This window comes from Sinohyriopsis cumingii, chromosome 14, assembly GCF_028554795.1.
Source record: "Sinohyriopsis cumingii isolate HCF-2022 chromosome 14, ASM2855479v2, whole genome shotgun sequence".
NCBI classification, from domain to species: Eukaryota; Metazoa; Mollusca; class Bivalvia; order Unionida; family Unionidae; genus Sinohyriopsis; species Sinohyriopsis cumingii.
The window spans coordinates 113,104,268-113,130,505 of record NC_142974.1 but is presented as its reverse complement, the minus strand read 5'-3'; the positions used below and the strand labels follow the sequence as shown (position 1 = coordinate 113,130,505).

At 34.8% G+C, this 26,238-nt stretch overlaps 1 protein-coding gene across 2 annotated transcripts in view; it reads right to left on the bottom strand.

Moving 5' to 3' along the window:
* Positions 1 to 11,550: 11,550 nt before the first annotated feature.
* The window catches only part of LOC149784623 (YTH domain-containing family protein 2-like), a 32,320-nt gene continuing 17,632 nt past the window's right edge, over positions 11,551 to 26,238 (bottom strand). For both annotated transcript variants that reach the window (XM_089932687.1, XM_089932686.1), the window contains one exon: positions 11,551 to 19,936. Coding sequence is in view for 1 of the 2 variants with exons in the window: in XM_089932686.1 (XP_089788812.1) it covers positions 19,913 to 19,936 (24 nt within the window). In the remaining variant the exon portion in view is untranslated. The remainder of the gene's footprint in view (positions 19,937 to 26,238) is intronic.

The window sequence follows — 26,238 nt, the reverse complement described above, 5'->3', positions numbered from 1 at the left end:
GATGTGTAAGAAAAGAGAATAAAGCGAACAAGTATCAAGCAACATATAAAATTGTTCATAACTTTGTAGAGTTTTGCATGGCACGTGCTTCCAGTGGAATGGGTATTGCAGCTGTTAATTTATGAGTTACAGGTAGCATGTTATTTATTATACTTCTCCCTTTCACAGGATATGGTGCAACTTGTCCAGGTTATGTTGCTAAAGCTTTAAAAGGTAAACCTGTATGGAATACAATTTTAAATCATGGATTTATTGTATAATTTGCCACAGGCAAGTTGAATGCTATCGATAAACTGGGGAGTAAAGCAATAAACAATGATAAAATAGATCAGTATGAAATTAATGAGATTTACTGAATACAATAAATCATGGTTACAAGGACGTGAGGACTGTTTCATATGAGATAACGGTAGTAATGCCCGAGTTTGCAATTTAACTGCTTCGCACAACTATTTCATATGACGAAGCGACAAATAGTCATCCATGATATTTCTTGTAGCTTATATATCTAACTCATTTTTGAAAATACCAAATCCTAACTACATTATTGTGTAAGGACAGTCTGAGATAGAAATATGTATCTCAAATCCAGTCGATAACAGAGATGGTAAATTCTTCATTTCATTTCAAAGAATAGATATTGCGATTTTCCGAATTATCAAAATATAATACATTCTACTGTAATACAAATTGGAATGACATAAGAACAAGATAAGAATGAAAAAAATGGTTTCTATTATATTGATTTATAGTTGAAAGAGTCAACGACAAGGGTGTTCAGTTTACTTTTATCACAGTAGCCATCATTTCTAATTTCATTGATTTAATATTCATGATTTTGCTTTGGAGTACTTGTTAGATCACATGACTGACCCATAACCAATATTCCTTTTCTGATTTCTGATTCAATCATTAAAAACTAATGACAACATCACAATTCCAATTGTATATTTATACAGAGATAGTTTTTAATTTGTTTAATGCAGCGTGGTAAGTCCCTGTATGAATGTCCTCGTATAGGTCTATTAACATGTGAAGTTAGATAATTTTTCTAATTTGTTGGGTTTTTTATATATAAAACACTAAACACAACAAAAACTGCGAATTCTGGGGAAAAGGTTTGTATAAATGAAACATTTCTTCAACTTCACTTTCCGTTTTATTTTATTTTCATTATATTTTTAGCTGATGTCCCATAATGCCACTCAACATAATGATAATGATATATTACAACTTCAGCTATTTCCATTATTATGAATTGAATTCGCAAATTTAGATGATTTTTAAACAACCTAAAATCGCATTTTTCTGCCTATCAGTAAGTGTAATTCGGCTTCTCTAAAAATATTTTTATAATCATAATTTTTTTGTTGCTCCAGCTTGAAATCTAAGTTCATTGAAAAGCTTACTAGACCAGTATTGTAGTTTGTTTTGCTACAAATGTTTGTATATTGATTAAAAGAATTCTTTTGAGTTTTCTTCTAGTAGGAAGCCAAATTAAAAGAGACTTTTACTTCCTTCTTTTAGATTTTTGTATCAAGCAAGTTAGGTGCCATTCACATATCATTAATTGCATATAATTAAAACTTTTATAATATTTTTCGTCTCTTTAGAATGGTCTGTGATTTTCCATTTATAAAATTGGTGCATGATGTACCTTTTTATTCTAAAATAATGAACGTCTTTTTTTAATAACTTTTCCACATTGACAAGTAATTATTGCTTGGTTACATTCTCCGATTTTAAATACCCTTGATATTTTGTTATATTTGCACAATGTTTACATGGTGTATATTTTAAATACCCTTGATATTTTATTATATTTGCACAATGTTTACATGGTGTTTGTTTTAACTCTCCATTTCATTCATAGACTTCATTTTGTAACAAATATAGCACGTTTCTATAAAGTTATTATATATGAATGATGTAAAATAGTACCTATATTAGGGTACAGCGGCAAGCTTCCTTCAATATGATTTCCATTAAATCCCCTAATTATATTTAAATCACCTAATTACAGGGTCTCCTAAAATTACTTCTTTTAAAACACAAAGCTTTTTCGTGAAATTTGGAAGAGAGAAAAGCAAAAATAGACATATATTAAGAGATCATTGCATTATTATCTATTTATAGTTTGGCATTCCATACACATCTGTTGTAAATAGCTGAATAGGCTGGTCCATGCTTTTGGCTTTACTAGCTCAGTTTGGCGACATATTTATAGATCTTTGATAGGATACGTTGTAACCATTAAAAAGGTGATAATATGTTTACCCATTTCTGGTTCTATTTGCAGGAAAATACTTCACATTCTAGTTTTAAGAGTTCAATTACATTTTTCCACTACAGATTATATTTTTATCGGAGTGGAAAAGTATTCCACATTTCCATTCTCCGACAATTCCTTGACTTTTGCGTCATAATATCATTTCTTTCATTGAAGTGTAATGTTTTTGGTCTTCTTTCATTGAATAGTTCTATTTATTAAAAAAAAACAACCTGTTGTATCATTTTCCGTTTGTGTTTACCCCGACGTATTTTTAAAAGACACATATCACTGTCACTCTCCTCTGTCAACGTAGGTTCAAGTCAAGGGCCCGGCTAATGTGTGCATGCGTCAAAGCTGCCAGTAACTTCCCGTGGGTCAGTGGGTCATACCGGGGTTTTCCCGGGTTCTTCCTCCAACAGTTATACTGACTGCCATGTCTAGCCTATCTTACGCTGAGAAAAATGGCGTTAAACCCGAAACAACAACAAATCAATGTCACAATCTAACAGCATTTATGGTTACATTTGTTCATAAGCACTCATATCAGCAAATGTTTGCATGGAAGAGCTCGTATTAGTTACTAACATCAAACCTCGTATATCTGAATTATTTGTTTCTGTTTGTGAAATGTATAAGTAGACTGTTTAATCAGCCAATCTTTAAATTCATATTTTATACAAAGCAAAGATTGATTTGCCATATACTTCTTGTTCACTTTAATACGCCTTCATAATTGATTAATAATTTGGAAAACAACCGGATTTTTATGATAGCAATATAAGACCCTGATAAAGATTTCAGTTAATTGTTATTTATTATATAGATGTTATGATCTTATTAACATGTTTGCCGTCTAAAAATATATGGCTAATTTTGGGGTTATGTGCGATATTAAGTGTGAAGCTTTATCGATCAGTGAATTAAAGATGTGCTAATCGCTTATTACAATCAAGCATGAAAATAAAAAGAATTTTGTATACAACAGATTAAAAGTGAGAACGGTTTGAGTCACAAAATAAAAATTAAATTGTGCCAAAATTAATTCTTGATGTTACCATTTGGCCTACAAATGAATTTCACACCGAAGGAAAGTGAACGATTCTTACAAGGTTGAAATACTATACATGTATCGTCAAAATAATTGCTGCATAGCGTAGACGTTTGAATCGCCCACAACGTCAACCTTGTCGTACAGATCTCACGCCGTTTACTTGACTTGGTGCCCAGCAAGGCGTCACTGCAACGATAATTCTCTCTCTCTCTCTCTCTCATCGAAATTTATTTAGGCCTATTATCTGTGAAATTTGTTGTTTCAGTGTATATCCCAAATTTATGTAATGAGAGAATGCAGCAAGAATATCCAACTTTATGACCTATTTCAACCGTGTTAATATTTGTCCCACCCGTGGATTAAGTGCAATGATGGAACGTTTCTACTATTTTTGTGCTTTGAAGCTAAAAATGGCATTTTTCTTGTTTGTACCAAACTTTTACCTGAACTCAATGAATAAGGTGCGATGTCCGACAAAAGTTAAAATAAGCACATGTTGTGGTTGACCCGGTCAAATAAAGGTGAAATACCCTATTGTTCATTGTAGAGGTTCTCGCGATTTGAAAGATTCAGTTTGATGTTAAATTCATAAACTGGATACATACTTCTGGGGATTGCACCACACTGCTGCATATGAACCTTTCAATAGAACTATTCCCTTTCGTAAATAACCCCAGAGTTAAATGTAGCTTGAAATTATGAATTCACTGCAGAGTGAACCAACTTGGTGAATAATTACAATTTGTTCAAAGTTACTCATTTAGTGAAGATAACTGTAAAAAAATAAATAAGTGGATATTATGAACTTATGACCTATTCTCTCGAGAATCCGCTGAACTTTAACAGGGGAGAATTAACTTTAATGAGCTTTATTTTGAACTAACGCTGATAGCATCTAAATACTTTCATCAAGCATCATCTTTCTGAGTGTAAATACGCAACCTGCTGAAACCGATAGAAAACATGAAAAACGTAGACGATTAGTTATATTAGCCCAGCTGTTATTAGCATTTATTAGCCCAGCTGTTATTAGCATTTATTAGCCCAGCTGTTATTAGCATTTATTAGCCCAGCCGTTATAAGCATTTATTAGCCCAGCTATTATTAGCATTTATTAGCCCAGCTGTTATTAGCATTTATTAGCCCAGCTATTATTAGCATATTATAATCACATAAAAGTCGATAATATAGTGTCAGATAAAATATAAAAAAACGCGTTTAACTGGCACAAGATTTTCTCCCAAAAAATCGCCTATATGTTTCCGTTCATTTGACGACAGATAGGCATCGTTTTAAAAAATCACAAGTCATTCATGTTGAGCGATTTTTGAGAAATTATTTAAATGATATTCTAATTTTTTGTTGTTGTAATATTGGCAAACTGACATCATTTGTAAAAAAAAAAAAAAACGAGAAAAAAGCCCTAATGGCGTAACGTCAGAGGTGGCGTTAGGAGCACGCGGGGCCTAGGGCCGACCATGACCACGCGGGGTCACAGTATCGGTATCTCGATTGGTATGCTACTGAAAAACACTGATTATGTCTCGACTAGATCATCTTTCGCGATTTGCGTGCATTACGTGCAGCCTGTATCAGCGTTTCCAATTTACCGGAGAATATAGCTTGACAAACTCATAAGGATGACCTTAGGCCTAAAGCGCGGGGCCTCCTCAAAAGTGGGGCCTTGGGCAACGCCGGTCCTGCGTAACGTTTTCCTTCAAATATTGCTGAGCAATTTCTAAGTAGTAGTTTCAAGTTTTTCTACGTGTGACAACGTTATCCATTTCTGATGGCGGATGTGGCATCATTAGCATAAAATTTAAAGCACTCTATCCCAGGATGCTTCATATCAAATTTTGTCAAATCGGTTGACAAATTTTTGAGAAGAATTCATTAAAAATATTTTCCTGGGTGTTTTGTAGACATATCTAATGGCCGACAGCACTATTTGTATCAACCGTTAGGCTTTGTAAAATTCATTGAAATTATGTTTAAGAGGTCTTGAGAAGTTTCGTCAGCATTATCTGTTATTAATAACTGGTAATATTTGATGGTGCAACCCATCATGACATCTATGACAGAATATTAAGTATAGTTTAGTAATGACATCCATATTGGAAAACAGATTTGCCATCACTCAAGAAAATTCAAAAAGCCTTTTTATCAGAATGTTTTCTACCAAATTTGTTAAAATTTTGTTAACCTGGTTCTTTCAAGGTTGATCTATTTTCAGTAACAACGACCATATTGAGTAATGGATTGGCAAACTTGTAATTAACTTGTTCCACCATGCCTATGTCTATTTTACACAAATTCCGTTCAGCAGTATTTCAAGAAAGTTATTTTTCAATACATTTTTAGTAATATGACCAAATTTTATCACAAATCGACATCATTTGAAAACCCCAGAAACCATTTTTACCATGATGCATCTTTTCACAAACTCAGTTCAACACCTTTGTAAGTTGTTTTAACTGTTTTCTATTTTACTTAACAGTGGGGGGGGGGGGGCACGACTGGCCGAGTGGTCTAAAGCGCTCACCGTTCCGGATCACTGCCATCTCACCTGTCTGCGTGGGTTCGAGTCCAAGGCTCGGCTAGCGTGGGTACGTGGGAAAGCCTGCCAGTAGCTTCTCGTGGGTCGGTGGTTCTTCCCTGGGTTTTCCAGGTTTCTTCCTCCACCAGTTATACTGGCCGCCATGTATAGCCTATTTAGTGCTGAAAAATGGCGTTAAACCCGACAAAAACTACTTAACAGTGGCGATATTTCATAGTACATCAGCATCACGTATACAAACTCAAAAGATTTAATGATAGAATTATTAATTGACAAATTTATTCAGTGACATCTGAAAGTTTTTCAGAAGCTTTCTATTCTTAAAAATACTGCGTGATGTCTACAAATTGCCAAATGTCTTGACGCAATTAGTTAAATTATTACGTTTTGGAGCTGTAGAATAGCAATTGAAAGATTTTCTAATTTTAGTAACGGTGACTATATCTAATTTTGGATTGTATTATTTGCTCGATAATAAAATTAATTATATCAGGATAACTATCCATAGTTAGGACAAATGACCTGGATCATTTTACCCAAATTTGTAAAGGATGCCCCATCAGTATACACTTGTCACATGATTATGATAAGATCACACAACTTGCATATCCCCTCGATATTCCGCCACCAATTTCTTTTTAAATTATCTTCCGACTTATTAAAACTTTTGGTCCGTAAATGAGGGCTATACATTTTTATGTTCTATGATTTAATTCACAATACTAGAGTCTTTTGAATTTTCACTTTGTATCGTAGGCAAAAAAAATATTCATTTTTTTACACTTGTTGGTTTCGCTTTTCGTTCCATAATTTAAGATCATAAAAGTCGTGACAGATATTGAAAATCGATTCTAATTCTGAATTTTCTTTAAAATATTTCAGAAATATAAAAAATTGCTTATAAAATTAAATGACAATGTTTTGGAAGTTTCATCGTCCCTGGTAAAGATTTTAATTTCAGACGTTTGAAAAATCTTTGGTGAAACTAAGCAAGCATTCACAAAATCATATAATGTAGTGCATGTTTGAAGTCCTACCCAGGGAGGACCATGAAAAGGAGGAATTACTTGAGCTTTCCAGACATCATGATTTTTCGGAAGCGAAAGCAACTTTAACAAAACTGGAGATAAAGAATATTTTGATTCAGTATTTTGGTGTGGAATGAAATTATGGAATCGGAAATAAGAAAACCTCCTTTAGACAGAAAAAAATAATAATAGGGAAACACTTCAGTTCTGGTACGTAGTTCAAGACCAAAGAGTTCTAGCAATGCTATCATAAATTGTCGGTTTATACACATTATTCAAGAAAAAGACGTTGATACATTTTCCTATACTTTGATAAACTTGCTGAAAACTTTAAATGGCCAGGAGAGCATTTGAAAGTGATATTATTGGCACACCTCATGATATCTACCATTTCACTGTCAGTACAAAAGTGATAGTATTGGCACACATCGTGATATCTACATTTCACTGTCAGTACAATAGTGATATTATTGGCACACCACGTGATATCTACATTTCACTCTCAGTACCAAAGTGATATTATTGGCACACCTCGTGATATCTTCATTTCACTCTCAGTACCAAAGTGATATTATTGGCACACCTCGTGATATCTTCATTTCACTCTCAGTACCAAAGTGATATTATTGGCACACCTCGTGATATCTTCAGCTCACTCTCAGTACCAAAGTGATATTATTGGCACACCTCGTGATATCTTCAGTTCACTCTCAGTACAAACGTGATATTATTGGCACACCTCGTGATATCACATTTCATGGTCAGTACAAAAGAGTGCTAATTGTGATGTGGTTAAGGAATATATCTTGAATGATCATGAATTGGTACCCAATGCATGTCAAGAAAGCTTTTGCAATTCTAGAAAACAAACCAATGCCGAATTTGCAAGGGAAAAAGGAAACATTTTTATACGCGGTGCTCAGCCAATAAGGTTGAAAGATTGCGATCAGCTCATGTTAATAAACAAAATTCAAGAATTGCATCGATAGCGATGCCACGACCCATCACCTCAGTCTCACACGAGTACTTCCAAATCTCGATCTAGCAAAACTTTTAGAAATCAAACTTTCTTCCTGCATGTAATCAAGTATAAACCGCACTTCATTTCTGTTTGCTGCAGGTTGAAAAATAAGTAACAGAAGAGAGACAGTGCTATTCAAAATGTTCTTATTAAATAGGTCATGTTCATGTATTGATAGCAATACAATGATTATATCAGATAAAACCCCAGCTGATTTTATTATGGAGAATTGTGAACCATTCATGTCGGAACGTTTTACGTCACTTACTGGTGACTCTACCAATCGTATTTCTATTTTAATATTAAGGGAGAGGAAATTCTCCGGTTTTTGTTTTGTTATCAGATACTTTCCCTGTGCATGAAAAATCCTCTTCTTGTTGTTGCTGTTAGGTTTAACGCCATTTCCAGCACATTACAGACTATACATGGTGGCCAGTATAAATGGTGGAGGAAGAACCAGGGAAACCCCAGAAAGAACCACTAACCCACGAGAAGCAACCGTCAAGTTCTCACATACCCACACTGGCCAAGCCCCGAGACTCGAACCCACGCAGACAGGTGAGATGGCAGCGATCCGTAACGGCGAGCGCTTTAGACCACTCGGGGCCGCTTAGTCTTTTTCCAGGTTCTTATTCAGAAAGAAGATTGCGGCTATGTTAATGTTTCTCTCCACTGTGTCAATTTAGCGTCAGGCTGTTTCAGGATCCGTGACAGATTGAGCCCTAATTTACCTATCACGGGTATTCGTTTATTACTAGGCAATGGCCTAGCAGGAGATAATCATTCTAGCACTGGGGTATCAAGCCGTATACATTTAGAATCATGTCCCACCCAGTCACATTACCCTGACACCAGGCCAACCAGTCCTAACACCAACATCCTAATGCTGAACACATAGCGAGGCAGCTGGTAGTACTATTACAAGTCTTTAGCATGACTCCGCCAAATGTTTAACCCTCGATCTACAGCATCCGATGAGGACGCTCTAACCTCTAGGCCACTGGAGTGGCAACATTATCCTGACACCAGGTCGACCAGTCCTAACACGAACCTCTTAATGCTGAGCGTATAGCGAGGCAGCTGGTGGTACCATTTATACAAGTGTTTGGTATGACTCGGCCAAATTTCTAACCCTCGACTTCCCACTTCAGAGAAGGACGCTCTAACAACTAGGCCACTGGAGCGGCAACGGTTGGGAATATGAGTGCGTGATTTCATTTTTTAACGTAGCTTTAACAATTTTTCAGTCATATCGCTAGGATATCTGCAGTGTGGCAGTTTATAGTGCTGTCTAGCACTGGGGCATCATGCCACAGACAAGTAGCATGATGTTCCAGCCAGTCACATTATCCTAACACCAGGCCGACCAGTCCTAACACTAACCTCTTATGGTTGCACGCCAAGCGAGGCAGCTGTTATGGCTAATTTTTTCAAGTCTTTGGTACGACTCAGCCAAATTTCTAACCCTCGACCTCCCGCATCCTAAGACGACGCTCTAACCATTAGTCCACTGGAGCGGTAACGGTTGTGAATGTAACCCGTTTTTTTTTTTTTGCAGTTACCTGAGCTATGGCAAAACACAGGGGTCGTATCGTTGCTTACAATTGACTTGTCATACATGTACTACAAGGGAGGACACTTGTCGCCTTGCTCGCGCGATCTATTTAAGAATAAACGCTGATATTTCAAGCTATGCATTTCGTAGCTTAATACATTTGGTACCGATATTTAGCTCAGACATTCGACTGAGTATCCCTATCAAAAGTTTGACTTAATATCATACCTTTAACGAATGCCAAATCATTTTGCCACGCTACCGATAGACATGGCCCTGATCGTGCCCGCGTACTATGCAAGTGAGATCCGGCTGAATTGAATAATGTCCTCTCCTTAGTTAAAAGAAATCGACGTCCTGTATTTATTTATAACTTTTTTTAGTTGGCCAATGAGAAGGTAGTATTCCATTCAGCGCGTTGTTTTTGCATATTAAGCTGGCGCGATGAGGGCCATGTGTAAAACAAAGCTATATTGTATAATCTTTTTCTTTACAAAGAGAGGTCTTATATGTACCTGTATTGTGTGCTTTAGTTTGCAAGTTAGGGGTAGCATTATTGACTACCTTACGTCTGTCACGAGTCTACTGGTAAACAACACCTTTACTTAAATATTAGTTCAAAGCCAAACCTTATTCACGAACTTTGAATGAAATGGAAGCTAACTTTTCGAAATTTGATGCAATTTTTCCATTAGAAATTAATGGTTTTCCAGAATATTCAGTTGCACCCATATGTCAGGTTAGTCTGTATATAAAAGAACGTTTGGTAAACAACAATTCATTCCCGTTTTAAGATCAGTCTGTGGAATTATTTTGTGTCCAGATAAAATTTCAATTATACATTGGAATTAGCATAGTGCAGTCTGAATTCCTGAGCTGAAACACTACTTTGGGATATTGAGAATTCATTCAAAGACATTCTGGATTATATCAATGTGGTCCATTAATGATTTCTGGAAGAATATTTTTATAACCCTGCATTCCAATCTGCCTGGTGCTGTGGACGTTCAATCAACAGATTGTGTACTTGGATGCCAATTTCAATAAAATGCTGACAGTATATTGGAAAAACGCAAGGCATAACATTCAGTAAACGGAAATTGTTGCTTCATTGTGACAAATGTGAGCACAAAATAGTTTCTCGTGAGAATCACTTTAAAATCACGTATTTTCCAAATCTTTCTTGGGTATGGTGATTATAGTTCCAACATCCTGTTGCTACAAATCATGTGACAGTTACAGGTCACATAAGTCAGCTCTGGCTCCACACATGGTCTTAACCATATGTGTTATGACAACATTAGCACAAGAAACTGATGTGCACGTTTTCCTTTGGGAGAGTTGTAATCTAGCCATTAAAACATTGCGGTGTCAATTTATCTACTGGCAAAGATTTTTAGACCAAACCTTTGTTTTTTGTTAATGAGTAAAATGCAACATTCGGGTGCGTCAATTTATGTACCGACAACTATTTTTGTGCACCAAATCAGAAAATTATGTATTTGATGCATGGGTAGATAAAACTGTGTGTGTGTGTGTGTGTATATATATATATATATAATTGTACATGATAGGGCACTACACTGGAAAATACTTAAACTGGATTATTGTATAATATTATCCTAGTTAAAATCAAAGATCCTTTTGGCCGCTAGAATTTACTTTATACTGAGTAAGCCTAAGGATATGCTGGATTTTTGTTATATACAACAAATGGTGGCCATATGAGATGGTGGATTGAAATAATTTGTGCAAACATGAAAGAACTTCATTCCAAGATTCTTTTAGTTTGAAATGGTGTATGTTAATGTACACTTTGCCATGCTACTAGAGTTTGCTCTGCCTTGTGAACTGGGGGGGGGGGGGGGGGGGGGGGAGGAGGAGGAGGGAGCAGCAAATAAATATTAAATTTAACATTTATAAAACAATATTTTCACATCATCATCTTAGATTGGACTTAATTCCCATTCTTAAAAGAAAACAAGTCTCAATCTTCTTTTCTTTTAACAACTGGACTCAAAATCAAAGTATATTGCTTAACTTGGCAACAGAAACAATGGAATACATTTGTATCATGCTTATATATATATTTTTTATTGAGATTAAGTTAACAGAGGCTACCATTGCCTTGCATGATTAGTTGGATTTAGTCATGTAACCCAGCCAGGTTTCATCATGCTGAGTGGTTGTGGAGGCCCGAAGCCAACAATACTGTGGTACTAAGGTATCATGCTTTGCCTATTACCCATAATGCTTTTGCTTTGGGACAGAATTTACATCATCAAAGTAGAATGTGCATTTTGTTTTTGTAAAACGAGCTTAAATTAAACAAGGTGTTTTCCACACAAAGCTAAAAGATGATACATTTGTAAGATCGGAAATTACATTTTCTGACTAATAACAGACTCATTGCTACATGAAATAAGTATGGCAATTTACTACATACAGTATCTGCAATTTTACAGCTTAAAGGTTATCATGACAAATTTTTTCACTTCAATGTACTGGAAATAGCTGGAAAAACAAAGCTGGCTTAACAAACAAAGCTCATTTTCTCAGATGACGAGAGGATGCCTGCATCCAACTTTTTATGTACGATAACACAAAAACATTTACAGAAAAATACCCAAATTCAGTAACTACAAATTACAAGTAATTTAAAATTGTGCTTGATACGCAAGATGAACAGGTACAACCCTAAAGCCAAAGAAATCTCTTTTTAAAAAATCCATAATATCAGCAAACACTCAAGCAGGTACATTTTCTACACAAAGCAGGTACATTTTCTGATGAATGGTACAATTTCTGTATGCCAACAATTGTAAAGTGTCATTCAGTATTTGATATTGAGCTTTGATAAACTTAGGGGCTGGTAAAAAAAAAACCACAAAAAAACACACCCCTTCACTCGAAAACCTAAATGGACCTAACGTTACTAGCCATACTGACATCTGCTTAACGATCAAATGCAAAGTTGGAGATTTGGGGCACGTGGGATCCTTGATCCGTAATTCCTCAATGCTGTCAAGTGCCGGTTATAAAAACAACCAAATTAAATGTTTCTCGTTTTGAATTCTCAACCAGCATCACTTTTAAGACTTCTATGCCAAGATGTTTCCTGTTCAACTTATCTGAATTCAGCTAAACCGTTCTAAAACTGGTGAAAGTTTTCTCTACTGTCAGCAACAGCATCCATACTTGATAACAGATTGACATCATTTGTGCAAATCTGAAAGGTTTTCATGCTAGGATAATTGATTTCAGTCGAATTGCATCTTTTGGAAGTAACCAACAACTTGTTTTTGAAAGAAGACCAGCCACCATTCTGGGAAGATTGACAAATTCTGCACAACCAGACATCCCCCCTCCAAGTCATTTAAGGGAATTTTGATGACTAATATTGGCAACTATATCTGATGACAAACTGGCAACATTGGTACACATGTGGTCAGATTCCATTTACCAGTTTCAGAGCTGTTAAACTATTTATAGTAATGCTAGCCACATCTGTTGGCAGATTGGCACAATTGTAAATGCTGCTGAGCTTGGCTGAATTCTGCTCAGTGCTCTTTATTTAAATGTTGGTCTATATTTAGTAGTAGTGGCCACATTTGAAATCAGACTATCATTTGCAAAAATGCCACATGCTGGGATGATTTCTCTCTAATCTGTCAGATTTTCTTCAGTGGTTTTTGGGAAGTACTATGAAGGTTTGTCCACTGCATGTGTCTGGCTATACCCGATGGGAAATCAGCACAATTTGTACAAGGACTACAATGCCAGGATGCTTTCCCTCAAATTTGGTAAAATTTTTGTCGTCTTTCTTAAAATTCTTTTCATATTTTAACAGTGGCCAGATTTGATAGATCTAAATTTCAACCTAAATTTCAACAAAGCTGCTGAAATATCTTCATGCTAAAATGCTGTCAAGTATTAAGAAATTTTTTAAAAGTTGTTTCAATTTACCAGAGACAAACATCTAACTGAAAATCAGCAGGATATCAGTAAGGATTATCGACTTTCATGTTTTGCTTCATTTCAAAGCTGGTCACATTTTGCCAAGCAACTTTTCATTGGATGTTCAAAGGTTTTGTGATTTTTTTTGGTAACTCTAGCCAAAATGAATAAAGGACCCTACATTCATGGAACAAATCTGAAAGATGTTGATAAAAAATGATGTATGCAAATTCTTCTCAACTAGTCAAGCAGTATAAACAATGTAGATAAAAAATGTAAACGATGGCAGATGACAGGCAATACCTTAAATTCATATGACCCGATATATTTGTACCATTATTCCAAGTTTAAAAACAATTAAGATCTAAAACAATATCACAAGCTTAGCAATTTCATTCATTTTAGAAGTTTTAACCCCAGGATGACAATAATCAGATTAGTTGATAAATTCAAATCTGAAATTATAAAGATTTGTGCATTTTGTAATTTTATTTTCAAAATTGTTCATGTGCATGTACAAACTGGTAAGGGGGAGGTGTAATACTATACATGGGGTCTTTTTAACACTGAATTCATTTTCATACATATAAATTTTCAGGCTTTTGCAAAATCGGTCATTTCTGGGACATCTATTTTTGGGTTTAGAGACGAGGGATATTATTGTAAGTTTTGCAGAATCACAGATTCTTGGGATTAAATTTGAGGTTTGTATGAACCTATTATGTACTCAGAAAATTTAGAGTAAACTTTCATTTTATGTGAATGTCACTGTTCAGCTAAATTTAGAGTACACTTTCATTTTATGTGAATGTCACTGTTCAGCTAATCCACTTTTTGTAATGCATGTAATTGTTCATACCCATAATTTTTCATGCAGTGCTAAGCTATACAATTCCTTTTTTTAAATAAGTTTAAGGTGGGGGATTTAACTTTTTATGATCCAAAAAATAAAAAAATGTGTATTGAAAGTTAGCATACAAATATTGTACAAAAATGATTTTTGTTGTTCTTGTTGCAGAATGTAATGCCATTTTCCAGCACAAGATAGGCTATACATGGCGGAAAGTATCAATGGTGGAGTAAGAAAAACCCGGAAAAAAACCAATGACCCACGAGAAACTATTGGCAAGCTTTCTCATGTAAACATTTTGGCCGAGTGAGACTCGAACCCATGCAGAGGTGATAAGGCAGTAATCTGTAATGGTGAGCTCTTTAGATCGCTTGGCTACTCGGGGGCCCCAAAGATTAAGAAATAAAGCAGATGTTTAATTACTTTTTCATCTATAGATAAAACAAGATCAAGTTCATCTGGTATTGATCTTACCAACTAGATTTTTTCTTCATCAAGCTAAAGTTTGAAAAGTTATGATAAAAATTTAATCCTTGCAAATTCCAAAGCAAATCTTAATGAAATCGTTTCCATCATTATCATCGTTTTTCAGACTTCTCAATATGACAATTTTGTAATCACAAACTCCCTTACCACATGAACTACCTTGCATCATGGTTCCCACGCTTTTCTAAATATAAATTTCCAGGTTTTATCCAGGATGAAATTAATTTTTTCAAGGTTAACATATTACCATTACTGAATGGAATTAAAGAACATTTTGGATTATAAAACATGCATTTTCCAAATCTGAAGATGTTTCTCTTTCAAGACTCTCCAAAACATGTTGGAAACAACTATCTTGTACAAAACCACAAAATGAGTCACATGAAACAAATTTGACTATATTCCCATAAATTGGCATTTAAAGCCATTTCAATGCACAGAATACAAATTCTAACTTTACTTTGCTGACTTGCATTATGTTGCTACATGGAAACAACATAATGAGCATAAATTATTTTGTTTCCTTTCAAACTTTTATTTCCAATGAATTCTAGAGCATTATGTGTGCATGTAATACAAAGTAAACATTTTCTATCATAGTATGAAAAAAAAAAAACCCCCAACAAATGCTAAGTTTAGAATCTTATTGCAAAAAACATTTAACCCTAAAATTATTTGTGCCAATAAAATTTCAAACAAGATTATTTTTCAAACAACCTAAACTATTTAAGACGATTTGGTTAAAAAGTTAATCATTTAAAGACATTTACAAAAGGGTTGATTTAAATTTTTACAATAGACCTTCAAAATTATATACTGTTGTATAAACAAGGACTGAATTTTCTCCAAAATCAATTCATCTTCTTGTAGTTCAATAACCGGTCCCCAAACCTGTATTGACACATGGGCTCTTATCGTTTCCCATTTCTTCTGCGTTCTATTTAAGAGTCAAAACCAATGCTTCAAGCTACATGTCAATATGTAATAGTTCCACACCAAAGTTCAGCTCAGAGATTCAAAATTTTTCTAATCCAGGTTTCCGCAGAACATTCCAACCCATTTTAACATTTGGCAATTACATATAAAAAAATTTGGAATCTGCTGCCACCTTAAGATAGATTACCAGCAAGCCAAGCAAATTTAAACTAGGTTATATCAACTTATACCTGCATGACTGATAAGAAAATTATTTATTTTCTCAAAAATGCCAAGTATTATAATCATTATGTCTTTAATCTACTAACAGACTAGACGAAACTCAGCACAGATGAAACCAGACACCGGTACTTGCCATTTGCATTAATAGTCACATTACTTCACAAATCTCAAACGACAACATCGAAGACCAATAGTCACATATCAACAAATTCCTTTTTAATGTTGTACAAAATTTCAATTACATTAAATGAAAGTCTGATACCTTCTGTAAAAACCAGAAAGAACATAATTCTCAACATATTTATTTCAAGAACTTCTAAAAGAAACTTGGCCAGTCTTGATTCAAAAAGCATAGAAAAATCTGGTTCCTGGCTTCTTATGTTCCCTACGCACAAGAGCAGATGTCAACGTGGTAGTCAAGTGATAAAACAAAACTCAATAGTTGGTCTTGGAATAAATAGAGAATTTTGTGCTCTTTCATTTATGTATTTTTATTACAACCAGTATATGACTTTCATTTAATATTTTTTCTACAATATTTGAAAATGACAGTTGTGAAATTATGTGTGCTCGTGTGACAAGCTATCGAAATTGCTAGTACCAGCTCAAATTTCATCAATGCATTAGTTTCATCATCTTTCAGCAGATTAAAGACATAATGATATTAATACTCACACAATTTCTAAGAAAATAAATTATTTTCATATCAATTTCATGCAGGTATAACTCGATTTAACAACGTTTAAGCTTGCTAGCCCATCCGCTAAGCAGCTATGCTTTAATGCCACCATGTTGGCCTCTTGTCATGCTAGACTGGTTTTCATAACTTCCATTAAAAAAATAAATACGGATATCGAGCGGTCTGTGAAACAAAAATTCAACTAGATGAATCTAATCCACAGAGCATTTGAATTGTCTCAGCAAATATATTTATGGTAAGCACCCAAATGATCCATACTACAGCCTCATAATATTCTGGTTTGAACTTGATAAATTTAACTCATGATCAGTTCAGTTATGACTCAATTACATAATTGTTTCAGACATCACGCTGTGGAGGAAAATTCACAGGTTTTTCCAGGCTTTCATCATTATTTGCAAAATTCAAGGACTTTTCCCAGCTGGGAAAAAAGTATCATTTCTCCCGACTTTTCCTGATTGTGTGGGAACCCTGTTGCATGTTCCTTTGATCTGGCAGTTTTTTTTGGGTACAATCAGTAACACCTCTGTATTTGCAGTGTAAAATCTTGGATTACCAAATAACTATGCTCGCCATAAGAAAATGTGAGACCCAACGCTACATGCCTAATTGAGGGCTACGCATATATTTCAATTCCTCTGAAAACTATGCTTTGTTACAGTGATCTAATTTTACAACATGTATGATCCTTGTTGGCATTTCAATTTAATGAAACAAATATAGATATTTTAAAACTAAAATGTAATTTTTTAAACTAAAATTTTCATTTAATAATGTTCCTTTTTCATAGAAGCTTCAGGTAAATGAGGATATTTTAAACATACCTAGTCTTATATTCTCTGAGGCCCAAGACACCACAATGACATGTGCCCCCCACCCCTCCTAGGAGTTACTATACCATGTCAAGCTTTTTTTGTCAGCTGGAGCGCAGGTCTCAAGGCAAATTTCTTGGCTACCTTGTGATATGGATGGTCCACATTTCATGCATGGTACATCGAGAAAAATGATGTGACAAATGGCTGAAACATTTCTGTCCTCTTTACAAAAAGCATATAACATACATCCCATTTGTTTGGGAGGCAGGCATACACCCTGGAATGATTTGGCTCACAATAATGTGCATGTCAGTGTGTGAAAAATAAAATACGAACTATGGCATAAAGCTTTTATCACAATTATATTTGATGCATGCCAATTTTGAATAAAATAGCACTTCCCCAAATGGATAAAAAGTTCTGCCAATTATTTTTCAAGTCATGAAAAACTATTTTATATATATATGTTGCACGAAAAACGGTAACCTGTAACCTCATGTAACCTGGGCCAATGTGTGGATAAGTGAGAAAGCATACCTGCAGCTTCTCATGAATAAGTGGTTCTTACTGGGGCTTTTCCCCCGTTATACTGGCTGCAATGTACAGCCTATCATGTTCTGAAAAATGGCATTAAACCCACAAGATTAGCATCCATCTAGGTCACCAAGCAACAAGTACACTTTGTTCTTTGATAAAATGAATAAATCGTTTTGCTATCTTCAAATTTCACTTTTGTCAAAATGTCTCATGTACACAGTCTTTAAAAAAAAATTGTTTACCGTAAACAAATTTGAGTTCAAGTACATTTCTCTATCAGACCATAGGGAGTGTCCCAAATTCCAAAAATGTATACCACACCCACCCCCAAAATGTGCCAGGGACTTGTATCTTTTCAACTGTTTTCTGTAAGTAGCAATGGGGGTCTTGGTACCAAAATCTCAAGAAAACAAATAACATGAAGATTTCATCCCCATAGAATTGTAGCAGTCTGTATAAATGGTAATACACAAAACGGTATGGACATACCCAAAAATGAGGTTTTCCTGAAACAAAGTACTCAGCAAAGTTCACAATAGCTTCAACTTCAGTTGCATACAACAGTTAAATATTCCGTATCCAACATGGGGATAAAAAGGCTCAAATAATGCCAACCTAAAATAAAATATTACCTAATTTTGTCTCTATCACATTTTTTTTAATAAAGTGTCTTTTCAGAGTCTTCCTGTAACGAAATATACTGGACTCGATTCAAGCTCACAGACTATGACAACATAAAATAGCACTGCAATGGTATGTAGATGATACACCTAGATACCTAAGTCTAATTAATTTCATAGTTAAAAGTCACAATTTAATCACAGATTTTTTGTTTTGTTTTAGTTCATCCCACATAAACTGTCTTTATATAGTCTAAATACTGTATGCAGTCTGAAAATGGGTCAGTGATGGACTATTATTTCTTTCCTCAACACAAATTCCAATTGAATTTTCACAGTAGTCATGAATCTACATATACATGGTCACATAATCTTCCTCCATTACAAGGTGTCCAGTTACCAACAGTAATTTGCAGGAATGTTGTCTTTTTGTCAAATTTCCTCCCCACAAAAAAATATGTTGCATTAGTACACGTCATGACAACCAGATGTGTTTTTGATATGCTGTTGTGTTTCCTTTGTTTCAGTCGTGGTCATAGATTTTGGACCATATTTCCACCTCAGTGGGCATGCTATGCTCCTTTCCACATGATTAATACCATACACGCTTTCCTGATGAAATGCTGGGCTTTTCTGACTGAAATCAAACAAACTGTCACAAGACACAATGGCTAAAAGAATTTCCTCACTGCATTTGATTGGTAGAGAAATTAAAAGAATAATCAATATAAAAAAGCAGAAACTTTTTCTTCCATCTGAACTTTGCTGAATCATAAATCTCCCAAATTGATGACGAAAATGGTTCCTTCTCCTGAAGAACTTTTTGCAGAAACAGAATAGAGTACATTGGACACTTGATGGATGATGCTGTAAAACCGAACTGGCATATCGTACATAAAATCACACACTTTTTGGAACTTTTTGTTTTAACCATCCTTTAACCTATGGTGGAGTCAAGTGTTTCTAAATGCACTATTTCTAATTTTTTTAAAAAAAAAAAAAACATGCTCCATTGACTTTCTATACCTGGTCTATCATGCAATTATAGAAAATATTCCACTGCGAGATGCAACAAGTTTATATTGTTTTTAAAGGTCAATAGAAGTTCAACAATTAATTTCAACAATAAAAGTAATATATAAGGTCTGTATCACTATGCTAGAAGTCACATACACGTCTTTATCAAAGTAATTATTGGTTCTTGGATTCTAGTCAATGAAGTGAAGTAATATAGTTTGCTGAAGAAAAAAAAACACGTTGACCACTGAAATATTCTACAACAGTCAATGCATCAGTCTTCAAGTCCTAATTCTGCCGAGCTCTTCCATCCTGAAAAAAAGCAACAGAACAGTTAATAAAGAAATGTTCCCTTTGAAACATTTACGATAAGAATGTCTTTAAAATACCTGCATACACCAAACCCGAAGGTACTTCATTTGTTTTAAACAAGCAATATTCTAATATGAAATCAAAAGCACAATACCAGACCTGCCAACCCAAACAAGATGTTCTCATTAATTCTTTTCTGAAAGTTCTCACAAAATATCATCTACTACTATTATGATGAAAAATGCGCACTATTAAACATAAGCATGATTTGAAACTGATGCAACATCAGTAAACACGATGTTCAATTAAACAATTTGCAATGTACTCTTTGACCTTAATTACCTTCAGTACTGTTTCAAAACCTACAGTTCCAAAACCCCATGAACTTAATGACTTCTTGATACGGGTAAGAAAACGATTCATTATAAAGCAATTACGCTTACAGTGCAATAGCAGCATGGTTCCCTTTTTTAAATTTAAGGTGACCTCTCTCTTTAGCATCCTTAATACTTGCTCTCATAAAAGCTCATTATTTGTATCCCTAGCAGATTATATGATTAAGAGATTAGTTACAACTAATGAAATTGACATTTCAATGCCCATTTTCTATGGGGAAGTTTTTCAAAATATTTTTCAACACAATCCCACGTATATTGTGATGTTTTCTTCTGGTCCCCGGGCATGACGTTATAATGTTTTACCTGTAGCTATTAACACATGGCCATTTATCTTTTTTTTTTAAACATGACGACGGGAATCTGTTCCAACATAAGAAGGCTCAAATGAACACCTGATTGTCCTATAAACATAACAGTTGCCCTCCTGCATCCACCCAACCCTGAATCTGAATAAAGCTGTTATGATACCCTATCCAACTCCACTGAACCTAAAGTCAAACCTGGATCCAAATTAAATACAGATAAGCCAGTATCCGGATTTTACCTCAATCCTTCTGTAATTTTTTTCCTTCTTTTATTCTGCATGTCCTTATTTAAAGAGTATAAGACTTGCAGTCAAGTTGTAAGGATTGGCAGTTCTGAGATAAACATTTGCATTGAAACTGACATTTATGCAGCAATGGACAAAAGATGTGCCATTTTAGCATTGCAGTGTCAGCAAAATTTTTTTGAGGAAAAAGTGTAAATTGGCAAGCTTCACTTAAAACAGTGGACAAATGTACATATCATGGATAGAACTGACCAAACAAGGGCCCAAGCTCATTCACACAAGTGACATCTGCATACAAATGAAATGCACTAGCAACTGTCAAATATATGTTAGCCAATCGGTTATTTCCTGTTCAAATTTCTCCAGTGCTACTTATACCATGTTACAAGACCAAGGTTTTATCAAGTTTCTCTTATCAGCATTCATTTACACAGGAGCATCGTTAATCCAACACTGAATCACCATCAGTTATACAAATTTTGAAAGTTCTTCAAACCTGTATGTTTATTGTTTAATCTGAATAAATTTGAATTGTGGGCTTTGGAGACTGAGGCCATATGTTATGGAAGATAAGCATCATTGACAAATTTTAAGGAATACAATTCCTCTGAGACAAGTTGACCTGAAATTGGTCATGAGATTTTTGAGGAGTCAAAGGTGCCAATTATTGACAAATCACGTGCAGGTTTTTAAAATTAAATCTTGGCAGCCCTATCTGACAGTGGATGGTTTCCTGCCTCCATCATTCCCATGCTTTTCGAAAGATAAATTTCCAGCGTTTTTCCAGGATGAAATTCTTTTCAAGGCTCACATATGGCCATTACTGAATGGAATTAAAGAACAATTTATAAAACATACATTTTCTAAATCTAAAATGGTTCACTTTCAAGACTCTCCAAAACATCTAAGCCAGAAAAGATGATCATGTACAAATTTATCACACAAAACAAGTTTTATCATATTCCTATAAATAGGCATGCAAAGTCATTTCGATGTACAAAATAAAAATTCTAACTTTATTTTGCTGACCTGTATTACGTCAACAATTTGGACAACAAATTTGGTTTAAAACGAATAGAAATCAGTTTTCTAATCCAGGTTCCCTCCTAATATTCCAACCCCATTTTTCCCTATTTGGACATTTAGGTTGGGGTCTTTGCAAATGCATAACGAAAATTTGGAATTTGCCGGCACCATGCAGTAGCGACATATGGTAGTCGCTTATCAGCAGTCCTAGAAAATTTAAACTTATACTGACTTATACCTGCACGAAATCAGTAGGAAATTATTTATTATCTCAGAAATGACAAATTCCAGCGGTTTTCCAGACTTTCATCAATATTTGCAAATTCAAGTACTTTTCACAGTACCATTTTTTTAAAAAATAATTTCTCCAGACCCCCCCCCACCCAATTTCTTGATAGCGTGGGAACCCTGTGCCTGGAATTTGTTTTAAAGGATAAAATCTAATCTGATTTAATGTTTTCTGCACAAGTCACTATATAAAAACTTCGATATCTTAAGTAATTTTGGCCATACTTGATGGCAGGTCTCCAGCAGTATTTACTTAAAATGACATTTTTGAAGGGGCCCCGAGTGGCCGAGTGGTCTTAAGCGCTGACCATTCCGGATCACTGCCATCTCACCTCTGTCTGCGTGGGTTCGAGTCCAAGGCTCGTCTAACGTGGGTACGTGGGAAAGCCTGCCAGTAGCTTCTCATGGGTCGGTGGTTCTTAGCTGGGTTTTCCAGGTTCTTCCTCCACCAGTTATACTGGCCGCCACGTATAGCCTATCTTGTGCTGAAAAATGGCGTTAAACCCTACAACAACAACAACAACAACAACAACTTTTTTGAAGTAATACTTCATTGTCAGGTTTCTTAAAAATCTGATGGATATCATTCATTGACCATACCACAAGCTCTCTTAGAAGTGCGACTAGGCCAACTAATGACAGTGCAAATTGTCGCTATGTTAATTTATTTCATCTTTTCCTTGGACATTTCACGTAATTGTAAATTTTATCAAGTGCTCAAGTTATCTTCAAAAACATTAGAATGTCTGAATATCTGGTTAACCTGAAATTACATGCACTAAGAATTTTTTTAAGTTCTTGAACTTCTCATTTAAATTATTACATTTTATTCTCATTTTTGTTTCAATTTCCTTTTCTTTTCAAATTAAGAATTTAATGATCAAATGACAACTTGTGTATTTGCATGAACTTTTCCCCTTTCATCTTGAATTCAATTGGAAATTAACTTGATGAGAACTGCCAACCCTCCAGACTCGCAATTATGAAAAGAGGGATAAAATTAGACAATTCTGAACACAGTTTGGGACAATTATATCATGACAATAACGCCATCTACTGTAATGGTCAGTATGCATTACATGAAAATCCCAAAATAAAACTAATGCACATTATTTATTCCAATGTCATGTAAAACTTTATTTGCAGCTGAATTTACTGATACAAACTTCACGTTCATTGTCCCAATATGATGTTGATGCAGACTTGTACTTCCTCAATTGGGCTATGGTAAATTTAAAACGGTTACTCGCCTAGTTTTTGATCTTTGTGACTAAAACTCACAAAGGAAAATATTCTTTCGCTGTCACTGATTTCCAACAAAGGCAGGTCATGTCCAACAAGAAAACTCACAATGTTACAGCACTGGTAGCTTGCATGTCTTCTATCAAAGACTTATAGTATTCTAGAGCTGAAATCTCTTGGGTGCTCTAGATTTTCCCAAAATGTGTTTTTTGTTTGTAGTGTGCTTTTTCACGTCATTTGTAACATGCCCACAGGGACTTGTATTGTCGCTTACAATTTATCTGTCATACATGTAATATATAATAATATTATGTAGTACATGTATGACAATTACATTTTATGTAATAAAACAAGACCAAGCGCCCATTCCTAAATTCCTAATTCTAAAATTAGCAGACAACTGCAAAAAGCATAATGTACACTGATGTCCAATTTTTTACTGATCCAAATCTATACTACACATTTTCCTTGGAGGTGAAAACAATTCAACTGTAGCATAGCTGAATTATGAATCAGTATTAATCCAGATAATAAGACAATAAACCGATAATTAGTGGTGTCAGTGCATGACTGGAAAAATAGGAACTCTGGCATATTATATGCTCATCGTTCAATATCTCAAAAGTCATGGACATTTGCCATTTAAAGAAATATTCCAACTGGGCCCCCGTTTTATTGACAAGTATCTGTACTTCTGTTCTAAATATAGATTAACATACTTTAAAATGCTTGCTACATGGCATCTACCAATATCACAACTAGCAGTGCAGGACTGTTATTGGCATCTGTGACCACTGCTGATTATCGTGGCTAGCACTGAACAGGATAAAAGTTGTGCCTTCAGCCACATAAATGTGCTCCACTAGTGGAGAGATTTACAATGCCACAAATTTGGTAGAATTTGATCACCATGTATCAGTTTTTAAAAGGGACATCATCTGTCATCGTAGTTTTTATGCCACCTTTGGCAGCTCTGGCTAATGCGTAGCATTAAACATGGATGTAGTTGGACATGCATTATAGACAAATGGGATTATATTTCAATTTTGTTCATAATAAAAAGATGTCCAGAGTTTGTGCACAAGGGTCAAACAGGACAGCGCAGGAAACACAATCTTTTTTTTAAGGAGTAATACTGTCATATATATATATATATATATATATCATCATGAAATCATATCTCAAGTGATAACCACATCCAGATAGTCATTTACATTTGAATTGCCTCCCTTTGCATCCACAAGTATGCTATTATACTTCACCACTAGTTATGTAAAGATCATGAAGTCTCTTACTATTACTAACATTACAAACCAAGTTTGGTAAAGGGGAATGGACACTGGCTACTGGCAGGGAGTGATCAAAATCCCCATCAGTAAAAACAAAACTACAATGTTTACCTTTATAATCCTTTCCAAAATGTCATTATAAAGGATATTTACAGACAAGTACTTCACAGCTAGACTATGGTGAAAATAATATATGTGGATCTGCATTTCAACTGACCACATCCAAAGATCCTGTTGATACCAAATCTTACTATTACCTGTTCAGAGATAGGGTCTTCTAGTGTGCTCACAAAACTTAAACAATCCGACGCAAAATCACCTCAATAATTGTTGATCTGAATCATAATCAAGCTCGTCCAATACCAGGATGAAAATTCTCAAACCATTGCTGATCAAAATGGGATCAAAAATATGTTCTTGTGTTCACAAGTACATACAATCAGATAAAAATCTCAATAGGAACATATAATCACTTGGGTGAACATATCCAAGATCAAAATACATGCCCACATTGGATAAGCAAGACCTCATGATTGTTTTCAAGTTCAACCAATCAGATGCAAGATGACTTGATTAATATGTATAGATATGAATACTGATTAAAGTATACAAGATCTCAAGGACAAAAGTATTGATACAAAATATGATGGGAGCTAAGGTATTTATAGCATTAGCCATGCAGTAGCAACCACCCAAGCGGCCACCATAACTAAGTGGCAATAAGCTGTTAATCGTCTGCCAGATTACCTCTTCAATATCCATTGATTTTGCTCATTAATTAATCCCAAAAGCATGATGATATGAAAGTTTGATCAAGACAGGTTCTAAAATGTGTAATGCGAATTGCAATAATCTCGGCCAATTATATAAAAGTTCACCTCATTAATGTGAGGATCTCCTTTGCAAATTTGTATAAAAGCCTTATCAAATATAATCTAAGTCAGACTGAAATTAGATTAACAGTAATAAAATTGGCTAATCAAATGAAAGATGTTATTAATGTGTGTGTATCCTGTTCAATATTGAGAGGCATCAAGCAATTCTTCTTGAAGGTAACATGGCAGTCGATGCACAATAGTTGAAAGACAATAGCGTTAGTTATCTTGGGCTCCATCAGTTGAGATAATTGACCCCACTCCCAAAATTTCCACGATATCCCATGGAAATCATTGCAATATTAAGATAGATCTATAGCTTACTCCACTCTTGTATGCACAAAACCCACATCTTTCAATAGTAAAGTGCAATAATTTGAACATCTTGTTCGTTAAATGATTCATTTATTGACCAGAATTCAAATATAAAATCTTGAAAACAGTTTTAAACCGGTCTCCCCGTCTTTTTCTTCTTTCTTTTCATGTATGCATGTGAAACCAAAACAGTATGAAGAATAAATAAAAAAAAAAGAATAAGAAGGTCCACACTAACGTTTGTTTTTACCTTTTTGTACCTAGCTCCCGTTTCCAATGTGAAGTTACTGATTCAGTGGTGGAAAATGACACGGCCAGT